General features: G+C 52.2%; 1 protein-coding gene across 7 annotated transcripts in view; it reads right to left on the bottom strand.

The window, feature by feature from the left end:
- Positions 1-16959, bottom strand: part of HECW2 (HECT, C2 and WW domain containing E3 ubiquitin protein ligase 2) — a 222401-nt gene that overhangs the window by 28548 nt on the left and 176894 nt on the right. For all 7 annotated transcript variants that reach the window (XR_004984927.2, XR_006740563.1, XM_036421424.2 and 4 more), the window contains 3 exons: positions 16819-16928; positions 7759-7879; positions 5535-5648 (listed from right to left, as the gene is read on the bottom strand). Coding sequence is in view for 5 of the 7 variants with exons in the window: in XM_036421424.2 (XP_036277317.2) it covers positions 5535-5648; positions 7759-7879; positions 16819-16928 (345 nt within the window). In the remaining 2 variants the exon portion in view is untranslated. The remainder of the gene's footprint in view (positions 1-5534; positions 5649-7758; positions 7880-16818; positions 16929-16959) is intronic.

The raw sequence follows: 16959 nt of genomic DNA, 5'->3' as shown, positions 1-16959 counted from the left end.
CACACTCTAGGGTGTATGCCACCTCAAGGCGTGGCCATAACTAAGCATGAGGTGCCGGTGAGTGGTCCGAGCTCCGGGGGAGCTCTCAGACACAATCCCAGCCCCGATCCTAAGGGTCACGGGCAGGTAAATACTTTATGAGTCCCTGTGCGTACAGAGAGACCGCCGGTAGAAGTAAAATGGCCTTTTCGCTGCCTAAAATGCAGCTGTGGCCTTCAGCTGGAAATAGCAGGTTTCTCTGAGGTTAGACTCTCCGTGTTTAGTAACTAACACTGCACTCCCCTCGGGTTATAATGAGCGGCTTGTGCGTCCGCCGCCCCTGTGCACACGCCTACATCACCGCGGGCAGGGCCTGCGCCCTTCTCGTCTCCGTATCCCGTAACCCCTCGGGGCTCCCTGTGTGCCTTTGAGCCAATGCGTGGAGCTCTCTAAAGAGACCAGCCTCCTCTGCCTGGTGAGCTGGCACCCGGCAGGGTGAGTGACTCCGCACAGGTTTGCCTTTAGGTCGTATGTTGACTCAGTGGCATTACCAGGCTGTGCCCGTCCCTCCCTCCATTCACAAATACGCTCATCAGTCGCTCGAGCGAATGAGCCTTCGGGAGCTGGGCGCCGGTCTGGCCTATCCAGGTGCCACAGCATCGACCACAGTCCGGTTTGTGAGGACAACGAAGAGGGGCCTTCCGGAAGGCTCCTTCGTGACGACAACAGCTGGACCTGGCTGGCCATCGCATAAAATGTTCCCTGAAAAGTTAGGCCGGAAAAGGACAGCGTTTCCCCCACCCAGAGAGAACACAGGTGCCAGTCCTCCGGGAGGAAAACGGATCGTCCTGCGGGGTCAGAGGTCTCTCTGCTGCTGTGACCTCCAGGAGCCCAGGGGGCGTCCCTGTGGGGCCGGAGCTGCTTTCACCGCATGATAGGACGGCCATCCCCAACGTCAGGGCTGCCCACCGGAGAACAGGCTGCAACCGCAGATGACAGGCCGAGCTAATCCAGCAGGACGTGTCCCAGCAGGCACCTGGTGCGTGTGCTGCTGGCTCCTTAGCAACCTCCGCCATGTAAACAGCTCCTCTGACTCACGGCCCAGGGATCGCCGGCCACATTCCTGTTCTGCCAGTTGGGTTGGTTCCGCAGCGACAGGCTTGGCACAGACACGCAGAAACTCCGGGCCGCCGCGGGTGTGGGGCCACCCAGCAGCTGCCTGCCAGGGCATTTCGGAATCAGCACAGATGTCTTCGGGGTGGCGGTGCCGTGCGGAGCCCCGGGAAGCACTGAGAAAGCATTCTCTTTATTTACTTTACTTTCTGGCCAAGCATCTCAAACGCCATCACGTTGCCAGGCTGACAGGGCCCGGCTGGTTGGGGGCCTCCAATATTGGTTAAAAGTCATTTATTTTATTCCTCCTGTCCTTTGCGTCCAACCACACATCACCGAAAGTGAAGCATTCCAAGGGAAGTGGACGATACAACGAGAGAAGGCGATGGCATTGGGAAGTCCCACCCCCGTGTCCCCCAGGTTTTCAGGAAGACAAAGCGCGTGGCTTTCTTGCAGGCCGGTCAGCTCCCCCCCCCCCCCCCATCTGTGCACCTGCCGACCCGCCCTCCCATGGTTACAGCAGCAGGACTCCCGGAGCCCGTGTGGGAGGGAGGGGTTTTGTGGGCGAGGCCTGAGGCCAGCCGCCTCGTGCCCGGTGACCCGGAGCCCAGGCCTCCACCACCGTGTCCTTCTTCCGTGGTTTCCCTCGCTGCCTCGGGAGAAGAGCTCGTCTGTCCTTGAACCCTTACGCTCACACCCTGTCCGCCCGCTCACATCCCCTCCCCGGGCTCAGCAGTGGCTTTGCTAGACAGACGGCTGACGTCATAGAGGTGGCTCCTTGCGTATAATGAACTTGTTCTTTCTCAGAGAAAGGCGCCTCTCTCCCAGAGTTGGCCACAGAGGAGGACAGGAGGAGGACAGGAAGAGGACAGGAAGAGGGGCAATCACAGGGCCAACACCTCTCTCTGCAAGGCCGATGCCACCTTCCCGCCGGGCCTACTGCGAAGCGCAGGGCCCAGGATGCCTGATCCGACACCGCAGGCTTCCGGGCTGACTCTGCCACCACGTAGTAGCTTTGGTTGCTGGGACTGTGAAGTCAAAGGACAATGACACACTCCGTGTTGCCCCACTGAGCCCCTCCCTAAAGGCAGCCAGAAGCCCCCCGGAAGGAAGCAGCCACGGCCTACCGTCTCCCCCACATGCGCGCAAGGTGACTCAGTTTCCAGCCCAGCCACCGCTGCTGACACGCACCACTCCCCACGGAGCCAGCCCGGATAACCAGCTCAAGTGGGGCGAGAACAGGCCCCCGGCTCCGACCGAAGGAAATCACAGTGATTTGCCTAGAAACTGTTTACTGTTGGCAAAAAGCCCAGTAAAACGTGAAGCACTGTTTTCGTGAGAAGCACGAATGGCCTTGTGCTTTCATCGTTTTTGCCTTTTTAAGTTGAATACAGGCCTCCCTAATATTCGCAGATTAATTCTGCCTCACCTTGGGACGTGTAGTGAACCTGTACGTTTCTGACTATAAATTCCCCCAGCATTTTTCCTGCCTCAGCTTTTTCATTTCAGGAACAACCTTTAGATCATTTTTTCGGGTCTGTGCAAAGGAACAGCCTAAGGTAGTGGTTCCCAACTTGGGGCACAGGGGCATAATTTGATTTTTAAGGGGGGGCAAATGGAAAATGAGTTAGTAACCGTGAATTTCTTTCTTATGGTCCTAGGGGCCTCAGATACAGTATATAAATATTGCAATATATACTGTGACATACGTATGCATTTCAGTTCACTATTATATGTTTTGAAACTTTATTTACTATATTTCCACATCATTTCATAGTAGTATAATTTTTTAAATAATTTCTTAGTGGTTTCTTCCTTAGTACTTCACCTGTCCTTTTGTTCTTTTTTTCTCTTTCATGGATGCCATGTTCTTTGGAAGCTTGTTTAGAGCAAGTTAATGGCCTTTTAGGCTTCCTCCACGTGATTAGGAGCTCACTTTTTGAATAATAAGAATTATATGTCACTGGGGGGCATCAGGATTTTAGAAATACTTAAGTGGGGCATGGCCAAGAAAAGGTTGGGAACCACTGGCTTAAAGCAAAGCGAAAGCCTCTGAAATCTGTGAATTCACACCTTGTGGGAGTACAGGCAGATGCATTCTTCTTTTCTTGTTAAAAGTTTTTATTGAATTTGTTGAGATTATATTTATTAATAAAATTATAAGGGTTTCAAGTGTACAGTTCTGTAATACTGTGTCCCCAAAAATAATGTAGACACACTTTAACAGTTGATAGCTCAATTTTGAAAATGAAATGTATTTTAATAAACACTGGCTTTATAATTATTCAAAGTGTGTGTACACATTTGGGGGGACACCATATATATATATATTGGTTCTTTCTGAAGATTGCTATGGGTATTCAGGTCTTTTGTGGTTCCATATTAATTTTTGGAATATTCTAGGTCCATGAAATACATCATTGGTATCTTCATAGGAAATGGTTTGGGTAGTATGGCCATTTCATTATGTTAATTATTCCTATCCATGAGCATGGTATATGCTTCCACTTATTTGTATCTTCTCCAATTATCTTTCTTTGGTGTCTTATAATTTTCTGATTACGGGTCTTTTGCATCTTTGGCCATTTGAATGGTATATTGTTGCCTCTTTGGAAATCCCTACTTCCCATATATCCTTCCACATTTCCTGTCCCCACCCGGGACGATGTCCTATCACTCACTGTTGTTTGTGACATTGTGGCAATGATAAAGTTAAGGGGTTGTTTCTGATAACTGAAATTCACACCTCAATATATCCTCTTATTTTCCCTCTGGGGTTCTAGGTGGAAGACAGGTGATAGAAGCAGGAACCATTTGATTGCCACAAATACAGAGTTATCAAACCCCACTCAGCCTGGGCCTCCTCCCAGGAACAGATGTCATCCCAGGGAGACTGCATGAGGATGACCAAACATCACAAGCACCTGTTCCATTCAGACGTAAGTTCCCGGGCTCCCAAAGACTCTTCCCTGCATCTCTGAGATCTCAACAATGCAGGAAGGCAGCTGGCGCTCCGGGGGAGGAAAATCATTCTCATTCAAACCAGGCTGACTCTGTCAGGAAATACCTGGCATCCCATGCATACCTGTGATTAGGCTAAAAACATGTGTCTTCATTTTCAACTGTGCACCTGCGCCTTTAAGCCAACAAACATATGTGAGAAACCCATGGGGGCATGTCAAGGATGAAGGGCTCAGGTCCCAGGCAGCTTCTGTGCAACTTGGTCACATTATGCTCTTTTCCCATATAAGGTTTCACTTTCATCAAGTCTCAGCTGAGAGACGACACGACAGTGCATGCAAACAGCGGAAGTTACCAGGCACCAGTTGAAATAGTGAGAAGATCCATGGCTAGGAAAAACATTCAGGCAGACCAGGTGCAGGAGTTCTGCCTACATCCCAGCGCTGGGCCAAGAGGCTGAATGAAGAACTAAGAGCTGGTTGTGAATCTGTTTTGCTATAACCTGGTTCCACTGACACATGCAGTTATTTTATACATTGGCGCCTCCACTACGTGAACCATACACTGGACGGTTTAATTTGTTGGATATTACTACTATGATTCCATAATCTGACACAGTTTATTCCTGGACATGACTGAGAGGGAAATAATCCCAATCAATACAATCAAGGAGAAGACAAGCAGAGTTCAGGCAATGGTGCGGGGGGTTCTGTTTACTTCACTCTGGTGATGCCTGGGTTGCATTGGAGGTGCTGAAACTTGAACCCGGCCCTGAAATGGGGAAAGCAGAAGGGGCCTGGGAGACAGGAGAGCTGCCATCTCCCATGTGCCATGTAACAGCTGCCACGTCTATCCGGATGCAATAAGACTGCATGTCTTCGCTCCTCATTCCCTGACTTCATCTATCTATATGCACACACTCAGGCAGGAGTCATGGAAGGTGGGAGACCTTAGTTTACGGCAGGCAGCCCTCTCTGTAGGTGTGCTGCCCTCTCAAAGGAGAGCACAGCAAGAACCAAGATCCAACAGTGACTGCTGCACAGGCTTCTGGGTAGAAGAATAGAATTCCAATGAGTGATGCTGAAACGGAATTTGTTTACCAGGCGAAGCACATTCTGCTTGGCACCAGGGCAGGGGATGGGAGCACAGATGCTGAAAGCAGTTCCTTGGTGTGTTGAACCCCTCAATGCCCACTCTTCCCTTTTAGAGAGAACTAGAGAAGAGACCAAACCAAACGCTGCTCTCAAAAACGCTCAGTAGTTACAAGTTTTTACCAAAGGATTTCTATGCCAAATAAGTTAAAAATCAGAGAAGGCCTTTAAAAAAAAAAACAAAAAAAAAACAGCCAAGAGATTTCAGGGTATGAGAGCGGCATTTCCTGCCAGAAGGGTTTCCTGTTTCAGGCGACCGCAGGAGGATGTGGCGAGACACCGCCCTGCAGCCCAGCTGCGATCCCTGGGCCGCTTCTCCGGGCAACTCACCCTTCCTCCCCGACGAAGGTGACGTACAGCTTGTTCCTCTGCAGGTCTTTTCGGGAGTAGCCCATGATCTGATTAAAAGCATCTTCGAGTAAGTGATCTCTTCTGATGATTAACCTGTCCATAATGAGGCAATTTGAAAAAATAAAAATGAAAAGGTTATTGCCTAATCCTTATCTTTCCAGGACTGGGCGCTTGCCATTTCGTTTCCATTTGCCATAACTAACGAGGCCAAAAGGAGTGACTTCATACCATCGCTCTCTGCCACCAAGGCCACGTCTGCCTTCAACTCTCAGCAGCATTAGCCATGGCTGCTTCAGAGACGTGCTGAGAAAAGGGGGCACCCCACCTATGACGTGTGAACCCCGAGGCCCTCTGAGGGCCGAGTCCATCTGTCCAGGACAATGGGCAGCAGCACAGACACAGCCCTGTGTGAGTAGCGAAAGGACAGCCCTAGGAGGTCATGGTTGGAGCCCCAGTGCCCCTAGACAAGCAACTGAGGTACTAAGTGCCTAGAGCAGTGTTCGGCAAACTCATTAGTCAACAGAGCCAAATATCAACAGGACAACCATTGCAATTTCTTTTGAGAGCCAAATTTTTTAAACCTAAACTTCTTCTAATTCCAATTCTTCAAAATAGACTTTCCCAAGCTGTGTGGTATTTTGTGGAAGAGCCACACTCAAGGGGCCAAAGAGCAGCATGCGGCTCGCAAGCTGCAGTTTGCCGACCACTGGCCTAGAGAGTTGACTGTGAGAACAATAGGAAAAAAATTCCCAGTGTCCTCCAACGCAGAGGGGTTTAACACTGTGTTTGACTTAATTTTTTAAAAATATATTTTTTAATTATTTTACAGGGAGGAAGGGAGAGGTATGGAATTAGAAACATTGATGAGAGAGAAACATCGATCATCTGCCTCCTGCACATCTCCCACTGGGGATGTGCCCGCAACCAAGGTACATGCCCTTGACTGGAATCGAACCTGGGACCCTTGAGTTTGTAGGCCGATGCTCTCTCCACTGAGTCAAACCGGTTAGGGCTTGACTTAATTTTTAAATTAGGAGAATCTCAAGACTCCCTAAGTGGCAGATATAGATGACTGACACATGTGCCCATGAATCCACTTGTCCTAAGGTCATCCCTGAGCACACACCCATTTGCCTTTAGTGACAACAGCCATGGAAAGGGAGGTAACGTGGAGGCCAGGGGCTGAAAGCTTAATCCAGAGCTTCGTCAGAGAGACGAAGGAGGGAAGGCTGAGAGGCCTGGTGCTGGACAGCTGGTGTTTTCTGAGGCGAGCGAAGGGGACCAGCTAACTTAACCCAGTGAGTCCTTGGGGGGGTGGCGAGCCATGGGCTGTGGGCTGCCCCCCGGGCCCTCTCTGGGGCTCCGGAACACGGTGGGACTGCAGAAGCGACCCTTCCTCCCGTGTCCTCTCTCAGGGGGCACCTGCCCTCAGGGAGGCCCTGGCTCAGGATGGAGGGGGGATGAGGGGTCGGGGAATGGGGGATGAGGGCAGCAGAGGCACAAAGAGAATGAGCATCGTTCTGCCCCCACGTCGTGTGGCCGCTTCCATCTCCCCATGTAAATGGAGGTGAAGGGAGACGGGCAGAAACAACGTTCATGAGGGGTGCCGAGGACAAGCAACATTTAGTTCACAGCACGACAGGGCTGGGCATGGTGCCCGCAGGACCTGGCGACGGCTTCAGAGCCAAAGAGGCCACACTAAGCCAGCAGAGGTCCTTTTCAGGAGAATAAGTAAACCAGCTTGTCATTTTTATTATTTTTAAAAAATATAGTTTTATTGATGTCAGAAAGGATGGGAAAGAGAGAGAGAGAGAGAGAGAGAGAGAAACGTCAATGATGAGAATCACTGATGAGCTGCCTCCTGCAGGCCCCCCACTGGGGATCGAGCCGGCACCCCAGGCCTGTGCCCTGACCGGGAACTGAACTGTGACCTCCTGGTTCACAGGTCGATGCTCAATGGCTGGGCAGCTTGCACTTTTCCTTAACATTTTCTGCATGGAATGTGGTCGTTTCTTTGCTGTTTCCTTTAAAACCTTAAGCTGAATCGTGTTCAATGCCAGAACTGTGTTTTGTATGGTGCTGCCATGAGCAGACACCAAAGTAATTACGCCGACTCAAACCGAGGTGCGTGTCTTCCCCGAATCACGACTGGCTGTACCCCATCCTCACCCGCAGGCCCTGTGATGGTTTCGCTCTGACTTACTTTAACTTCCCTGGGCCTTGTCCATATCCTTTCGTCTCCAACTTCCTGTAAAAGTTCCTCAGCTTGGCTTCAAAGTCTCGCTTGTAAGGGGCTGGTGCCCGGGCATTGGCACGCTGTGTACCTACAGCAAACCACAGAGAGAGAGGGTTGGCTTGGCACAATGTCCCGGCATGCACCATGTCACCATGAACACCTATCACCAGACCTGAGACCGGAGAGAACATGGGCCAGGGGCCACCCACCCGTCCCGTTCCTGCGGCTCCCCCACCGCTCCAGGATAACGGCTGCACAGAGCACACGCAAACAGCACTAACTCTTGTTCTGCAGAACCATGAGAATGCATTGGCTTCTCTCATTGTTGATGCTGTTATAGATGTCCCTCCTGCCCCCCACCCCTCCACTTTGCCCACCTCCACATGGTCCCTGCTTCTCTTGGTGGCAGTTTGGTCACAAAGAACGAAGCTGATTGGGTAATTATGATGGTGCCATGTGTTCCTCAAAGAAGTCCCCCCTTTCAGCCCAAGCTGCTGCGAGCCAAGCAGGATCACTGCGGACTGGAGGGCGGGATCTCTCTGGTTGCAGGATGAGGTGACAACATGCCAATTAGACAGGAAGTTATAATGGGAGAAGTATGCAGTGCCTAAAGCAAGAGCAGTGAGTTTCCATCCTTTACTCCATGGAAAACCTGTAAAATTAATTTTGGAATTGCCCTAGACCAGTGGTCAGCAAACTGTGGCTCGCAAGCCACATGCGGCTCTTTGGCCTCTTGAGTGGGGCTCTTCCACAAAATACCACGGCCTGGGCGAGTCTATTTTGAAGAAGTAGCGTTAGAAGAAGTTTAGGTTTAAAAAATTTGGCTCTCCAAAGGAATTTCAATGGTTGTACTGTTGGTATTTGGCTCTGTTGACTAATGTGTTTGCCGACCACTGGTCTAGACACATAATTGCATGTGTTTTATGTCACGGGGTAGAATAATCTGGATGTCAAAACAGAATTCAGACGTAACTGCAGGAGGCACGTCTCCTGGTTGTGCAGAGTAAACAAGACTGCCGTTTGTTGCTTTCTTTTTTTCGCATAACAACGTGAATGAATGCATTTATTTCTTTTATTGTTGACAGTGTTAGAGGTCCCCTGATTCCCCCCACTTTTGCCCACCTCCACACGGTCCCCGCTTCTCTTAATAGGTGTCAAGTACTGCGATTATCTACAGATTGTCTAAAGATTTTTTAAAAATATCTCATCATATGACAAGTATCATTAATAAAATGTAGAAGTAATAGTTCCTCTTTCCATAGAAAAATCTGGCTTTGGGTCATAAGGTGTCTAACCAACTGGCCAGGATACAGAATTGGTGATAAAAATGGGAGTTAGGGCCCTGACAACAACACTGGAAATTTCCACCAAAGATTTCACAACCCAATGAGAGAAACCAGAGAACAGACTTGCTGAAGTCCTGTGCATCACACACCACAGTAAGCACATTAAATATTTATTTGTAAATGAATCAGCTCAGTGGTGGTCATTCATTGCTAATACCATGTTGGATTCAGCAAGGGATGCTCAGAATGAGTCAGACAGGGTTCCTTAAGTGGGCACCCCTGGCTGGGAAATCAGCAATAAAACACGCCAAGCACAATGGAATGCTATGCTGCGGTAAAAAAAGAAGGAATTCTTACCATTTAGATGGAACTGGAGAGCATTATGCTAAGCAAAATAAGCCAATCAGAGAGAGATATGACATGATCTCACTCACTTATGGAATATAATGAACAACATGAACTGATGAACAAAAACAGACCCAGAGACAGAGAAGCATTGATCTGACTGTCTAACCTCAGAAGGAAGGTAGGGGAGGGTGGGGGTAAGGGGAGAGATCAACCAAAGGACTTGTGTGCATGCATATAAGCCTAACCGGTGGACACAGACAACAGGGGATGAAGGCATGAGTGGACCGGGTGTAGGGAGGGAGGATGGTGGGTGGGTATGGGGAGGGAGGCAGTGGACGGGTGAGGGAGGGAGGCGGTGGACGGGGTGTGGGGAGGGAGGATGGTGGACGGGGTGTGGGGAGGGAGGCGGTGGACGGGGTGTGGGGAGGGAGGCGGTGGACGGGTGAGGGAGGAGGCGGTGGACGGGGAGAGGGGCGCTCTCTCTGTGTGGATCTGGAGATGCCTGCTGCACAGGCCCACGCACAGGAGCGGCACCCGGGGTGGGCAGGGGCCTCGCTTCGGGTGGAACGGGGTCACACACCCAGCCTGTGCAGCCCGTCTCAGCCTGACGGCGGCTGTCTGCGTGGAGCTGGCACAGAGGGCGCGGGCCGCACCGCGGCTCAGGGACGGGTTCGGTCCCTCAGCTACTGATCACCAACGTGCCTAGACGTCTGTCTGCGGAGCCATGACTCTTCCACCCACAGAGCTCAGCGCCGTGTCGCAAAGCAAACCAATAAAGGGACCTGAGTGTCTGGGATGCAGGAGGGGCATGACAGCGCGGCTGCAGGTCAGCACCACCTGGGAAGCTAAACCCTCCCTGGCCAGGCCACACCCCAGAGGCATGCCGTCAGGCTCTGGGGGTGTGGCCCGGCTAGTGTTTTACGGGCTCTCCAGCCACTCCAGAGGGCAGCCAAGCGTGAGAACCATTACCCACCACACACACCCTCCCCCGACGACAAAATACCCACAGAACACCTGGGCAGCATCGCATCCAGCGACCGACACTCCTGGACGCCCAGGGACAGGTCAGCGTGCCCCACGTCCACTCAGGGGAGCGGCACGGGGCTGTCAGTGCTGCCGTCTACTAACTAGAAAGAAAGGCCGACCAGCACACCCCGACAGCTGGGAGCAGACTCCGGAGCCAGTGACCGTGAGCATGACCGAGGGCAGGGAGGAGGAAAGGAAGGCACAGCAATCCACGCGCATCGCCCAGGCTCTTCTGAAGAAAGGTGCTTCTGCGGGAGCTCGTTGCTTAAACAGAAACACAACCTCGCATCCTAGGCTGCCGCTGCATGGTCTGAGATCCTTACATAACAGGACAGGGGGACCTCATAAAGCATTCATCAGTATCAGCACGGGCCTCAGTAAACCTGAGCTCTGACTCCACTGATGATGCTCAGCTCAAATGACTCGATTTCGGAGACTCTGGAGACAGACATCGTTAAAGGCAAAAAAAAAAAAAAAAAAAAAAAAAAAAAAAGCTTCTGCTAATAGTTCTATCATGAAAAAGCCATTTACCCATGACTTCACGGCTTAGAAATGACAGGGAATTAGGCCGCTGGCCCTTGCCAGACTCCTAATGCACGTCAGGTGCAATGCCAAGAAATTCCAGGGCAGGAGTGACGGGACGCCGCTCTGGGAAGAAACACGATCTTTCTGGAGGCGCAGGCGGCAGCCCCGTGCACACAGCTCCCAGGGCGGCTCTGGGCTCCAGGGCGCGGCCAAAGCGAGCTCATGGTCCTCACGGACTTGGGGAAGGAAGTCAGACTCAAAGGTGGATGTCACACTGAGGAAGCGACTCAATGAAGGGTGACTGCGTAGGGTAGTCAGTGCTGCGTTCGTTATTCGCAGGAAAAGATGTCCGTGAGGGACATTAGGGTGTTTTTTTTTCTTGACCTCAAGTCCTTCCACACAGTGCCGCCCTGTTTCTACGTCCTGTTATGAACGGCCTCGTCACATACCGACCACGGCATTCTGCCTGAGGAAACCCAGGAGGAGACACTGGGAAAGTCTTTGCATCGAGCTTCGGAGAAGCCTGGGTCCCTCTGGTTATCCGGGTGTGCCCCCAGCAACACAGGCTGCCTCGAGGACTGGCGGCCCTGGCTGGGGAGCGAGCTCAGCAGAGTCCCTCCTGGTCCCAGGCCGAGCTCATGTCTACCCTGGTCCACTTCCTAAAAAAAACCTCTGACAGTTCCAAAAATCCTGCCAGTGAATGAGGACAGACTATCAAGTCTGGGCAGTAACTTCTGGACGACTCCACCTTCTGGAACACAGCTCAGCAATGGAAATTAACAGGGAACCCCCCCCCCCCCACACACACACACACACACCACACTTACACTCACACACACACACACACACTCACACTCTCACACTCTCACACACTCACACACACCACACTCACACACACACACTCTCACTCACACTCTCACACACACTCACACTCACACACTCTCACACTCTCACACACACACTCACACACTCACTCACTCACTCACACACACACTCACACCTTCAGACTAGCTGGCGGTGGGCAGCGCAGCCACAGCAGTCTGTCTTCACATTTGTGCTTTTTTCCCCTAAGAGGAACAGGCCTTCGGGTCATTGTTTTGAGCTGGCTCATTTACATACTACTTGGGTTTCTTTTTAAAAGCCCTTAGGTAGTCTGGCCTCTCAGACTGGGGTGGATTAAAAGGGAGAGCAAAGGGCATGCCAGTGACGGGCACCCGGAGGGCACTGGGGCGGGGACAGGGAGACGAGCAGCAGCCACCACCTCTTAGCTGCGACAGAGGCACACTCAGCCTCCCAACTCTCACAAGGGACACCGACAGTTCTCTTATCTGATTCCCAGATCACATTGGGGGAGGGGGGGTCAGAGTAAAGAGAAGGGGTGGAACCCCATTTCTAGAACAAGTGCAGAGAGACTCCAGGGAGGGTGGAGTGATGGGGGAAGGGAGAGGGGATAGGAGGGGAAAGGAGGGAGAGACAGGGAGGATGTTTGTGGGAAGAACAGGCTAGGAGATGATCAGCAGCTAAGATGCTGACTCCCAGAAGAGAGAGAAAGAGAATCCAATCCCTGTGGGGTGGGAGGAAGTGTTCCCTCTCCGCCCCCATGCCCTCAGGACGAGCCCCAGGGAGACCCGCCTGTGACCTGGGCTGCTGTCACTTCCAGATGGCCCAGGTCTGGCCAAGGGCTGCCAGCGCCGTGCGACGGTCCCTCAAACCGCCCAGTCCCGGGCACCAGAGCTCAGGGGACGGGGATGTCCACAGGAGTGTGCACACCTCCCACAGCTCTTGTTACACGAGGGATTCACTGCATCTGCATTCCGAGACACATGCAGCCACCCGAGGCCCTGAATCTGCGGCTGGGCCCGGATCCGACGCCAAACCACGGGGTGCTTAGGAAGGGCTCTGCCTTGGGGGGCCTTGCTAAGGCCAGCCTGGCTCCTAAGGTCCTAGGAAAGCAGAGCTTCCCGCGGCGCTCTCCCAGCTAAAGAGCAGTGACAGGCTGCCCTGCGCTCCGGCGAGGACACGTGGACCGCTGCCCGGGCCTGGGCGCTCCGAGGAGACCTTCAGCACATACGATCGCCATCATGTATGATCACAACATCACGCCCACGCCCTCAGGGGCTGGCATTCCAGTCTCAGGGAGGACCAGATGCGTCTCAGAACCCCTTCCCAGTGCTTTCCTGAGAACGTGAGAAACACCGGTAGACGAAGAGACTCTTCCACTTGGAGAACAGGAGGACATCGGCCAGCGAGCCCCCACCACCACCACCAGGGGGGGGGGGTCACGTGGAATCAGTTAGTGACCCCACAAACCACCCTGCTGAACCCCGGTGGGCCAGAGGCAGGGGGACGTTCTCCCTGGAAATCACCGCCACCACCAGCACGGCCGGCGCGAGAGGTGTGCCTGGCCCTCCTTGTCTCTGGAACACGACCCCACACCGGCCTCCAGGAGGCACGTTCCTCCCACCAGGGCCTCCTCACGTGATGGGAGATGAGATGAAGAGATCTCGGCATCACGTCGCATGTTCACGCGAGCCAATCTCCCAGCCTGTGCTTGGGAGGATCTCAGAGGGACACCCCGAGATCTGTCTTTTCTCAGGGAGGGCTCCTCAGCAGAGGCCTGGGAGGAGAACGCTGGCTGGAATCAGTGACAACCACAGGGCTTCATTTCTTTAACCGGAAGCATCCGGTGAGACACAGCCCACCTGAGCGTCACCCCGGGCTCCAGGCCCAATCAAGACCCGTCGGAATGATTAACTACCGTATTTTTCGGACCATAAGACGCACTTTTTTCCCCCCAGAAGTGGGGGGGAAAAGTCCCTGCGTCTTATGGTCCAAATATAGCCTACACATATACTTTTAAAAAAAAGTTTTTTTACTTGCCCGGCTCTGTGTGGTCTCTGTGTGCTTGCCCGGCTCTAAAATGGTTCTAAATGCTGCTGTTTACTTTACAGGGTTGATTACATGTGTTTATGACTGTGATGTTGGGTTTTAATGCACATAAAATATTTTAGGACACTATTTGTTTCAGAATCTTTTTTTCTTCATTTCCCTTCTCTAAAAACTGGTGCGTCTTATGGTCCGGAGCGTCTTATGGTCCGAAAAATACGGTATCTAGTCAGCCGGCCCTGAGAGTCAAGGAGAAATGGGTTGGTAGGTTGCAGTTATTAACGGTTCAAATATTGGCAAAGGCTACTTCTCAGAATCCTATTTCCAAAAAGGAATAAATGAATAGGTACTGGATGCTGGTGTTGGTGTTCTCCAGCGAGGTTTCCTCCATATAACCAGGGCCTGGACCACTGTTATTCCCACTCTACAGAAATTCAAGGTCAGGGAGGAGTGGATCCGGGTGTCACACACAAAGACGAAGGCCAGCTGTGAATGATGGACCTTCCCCCCTGGATGCAGGCATCCAATATCTGTGTGACACTGGAACTTACCTGCAGTGTCATCTAGGCTGTCTTTCCATCCGCAGCATCCAGGCTGGTGTCCCTACTCTGTTCCCAAGCTGACCTGTGCTTCGGCCCCGGGGCCCTGCCTTCCCCCTGCCTGGGCTGTGCCACCTGCTGCTCTGCCCCATTCGAGGGGCCACTCTCTTCCCACCCACATTGTCTGACCTCTGTGTGCCAGACACACAGACACTCAGCCTCCCCCTCCGAAACCCCCTCCTCAACGCCTCTTCTTCCAGGTAACGGTCCTGGCTTTCATTCCTTTCACGCTTTCTGAAAACAATCTTCTATCCACCCGGCTTCTACTTGACGTCCTCTATCATGCTGTTGCCAGTCCCATTTCAGTCGGTGACCTAGCATTTCACGGAAACTGCCCTGGCAAAGGCCATACCCCATTTCATCAATTCCACATGTCATGGCCTCTTCCTGGACCTCATCCCTCACGACACCTTTGAAAATGTGGTCCTGCTAACCGCTCCCTCCTCCCTGAAACCTGGCTCCCCTGGAAGGACTTTCCTAATTCTGTTCCAAACTCCACCGGCTCCCTCTCCTGTACCCTCTCCCCCCACCCATCACTGAAATACTGGAGTTTCCCAAGGGACCGTCTCTCTTCTCCCTTCTGCCCACAGACGTGTATTCCCTCGTTCCTCTCCTCTCATCCCGGGCCCAGCTGGGCCCAGCCACCGCTTCTCCGGAGCTCCACGGCAATCTTTTTCAGCTGTGTCTGGATATCTCCAAAGATTCCTCAGGAGACAGGTCCGAACCAAACTCACTTTCCTCTCCCCTCCAGCCTAAACCTTTTCCTTTCTCGGTAAATGGGGTTATGGTCTGCCTAGCAACCTAGGTGGTGAGGATCTCAGAACCTTCCTTACCGGAACTCAGAGTCCTAGTGTCTCATGTCTTTCGAATTCATTCCCTTTTCTCTAGCGTCAGGAGTCCAGCTCTTCAGCATGTCCCCTGCGTTGACACAACAGCCTCCCAAATAGTTTCTCTGGTTCTAGTCTCTCATTTTCTAATCCATCCTCTGTACCGCCACCGCACTGGTCTTGATGAAACAGGGTGCTCCTCTGTTTATGAACTTTTAGGGGCTCCCCATGGACTATACAAGGTAAGGCACCGATGACCAGCAGGCCCTAGTCCGTCTTTCCAGTCTGAGCGCTGGAAACTTGCCTTCCCTGTGCCCTAAACTGGGACCCTGCTTTGGTGCCATGAAGGTCCGTCTTCCTTCGGTCTCCCTGGGAAACCCCTCTCCTCATTCTTCAGGGTTCCCCTTCTTACCTGGTCTCTTCATCTTTCCCTAAACACCCCACCCCTGGTCTTCAGGGAAGACGTGTTCCCACATCTGTTCCCACACATTCTTCCACACAGGACGGACCACAGAGCTTTACAGAGTCCTGCGCTGACTCACTGGCGCACCATGAGCCCTTCAAAGGCAGGGAGTGCCTTACTCATCTTCCCAGCACCAGCGCTTCGATCACAGAGGATGCTCCATAAACCCGTGGTGAGTGAACCCTTTCCGGTGTGTGGCATGCAAGCCGGCTGGAGCTTCATTATCACAACAATATGTGAAAACACATGTCACATATCAATGAACACAGAGCAGCGCTTCGCAAAACATGTGGAGTCTGGATTCCCAGGAGCATCGTTTTAAATCCCGAAAGCTATTAAAGTGTGAACAATGCATTGCCTATAATGAGGACAAGGCAGCTGATTTACAGCATCACGGATACCCTCCTTTAAAAGCACTCACTTGCTGAGCTGCGTTTTCTACCATTCATTCATTCATTCATTCGTTCATCTATCCATTCACCCCTTCATTCAACCACTCACCCCTTCATTCACAACATACCTCCTTCAAAAGGAATTTGAACATAAACATTTTTGTTTGTTCATCTATCACACACTCTGTCTGCCCTCGAGTCCTTCGTGGTCCCCTCGAGCGCAGGTCGTGACTTCTGCAGGGAAAACTCTCCAAGTCCGTGAGGCTGACCACTTTCAGTTCTCTATTGTTTCTTCAAAGTGGAGATTTCTTTTTATTAGTCCTTGAATCAGCCTCCTAACTAAAACCTCTTAAAAATCCAAAAATCTAGCATAATAGTCTGTGCCCTAACGTTTGCCGAGGCACATCAGACCCTGCAGAATGAAGAGTAAGTTCTGTGTCTGACGAGGTCACACGGCGAACTTTGACCTCTCTATTCTGGAATGTCATTACCTCCTATCAGCATGAATCCCCCGGGGAACAGGCCAGTGGCAGAGGACAGAGCGGGCCAGAGGGCATGCCCCTGGGCTAGCCCTGAAGATGCCCCCGCATGGCCCCGCACCGGCCCTGGTGCAGAACAGAACCTCGGACCTGGGGCTCGCTCCTCGGAGGTCCCAGGAGCCGCAGGCGGACTCACCTGGCGAGTTCTGGGGAGAGGACACGGGGGAGCCGCGCGGGGACTGACAGTAGCTGGGGTGGAGTAAGGCATGCGGAGGCACATAAGACATTATCTCTTCTTCAAATAAACTGGGGAGAGACAAGAAACAGAATGCGCACT

The sequence above is a fragment of the Pipistrellus kuhlii genome, unplaced genomic scaffold (assembly GCF_014108245.1).
Source record: "Pipistrellus kuhlii isolate mPipKuh1 unplaced genomic scaffold, mPipKuh1.p scaffold_m20_p_7, whole genome shotgun sequence".
Classification (NCBI taxonomy): domain Eukaryota; kingdom Metazoa; phylum Chordata; class Mammalia; order Chiroptera; family Vespertilionidae; genus Pipistrellus; species Pipistrellus kuhlii.
The sequence above is the reverse complement of the archived record's forward strand: the minus strand, read 5'-3'. Positions and strand labels throughout refer to the sequence as shown.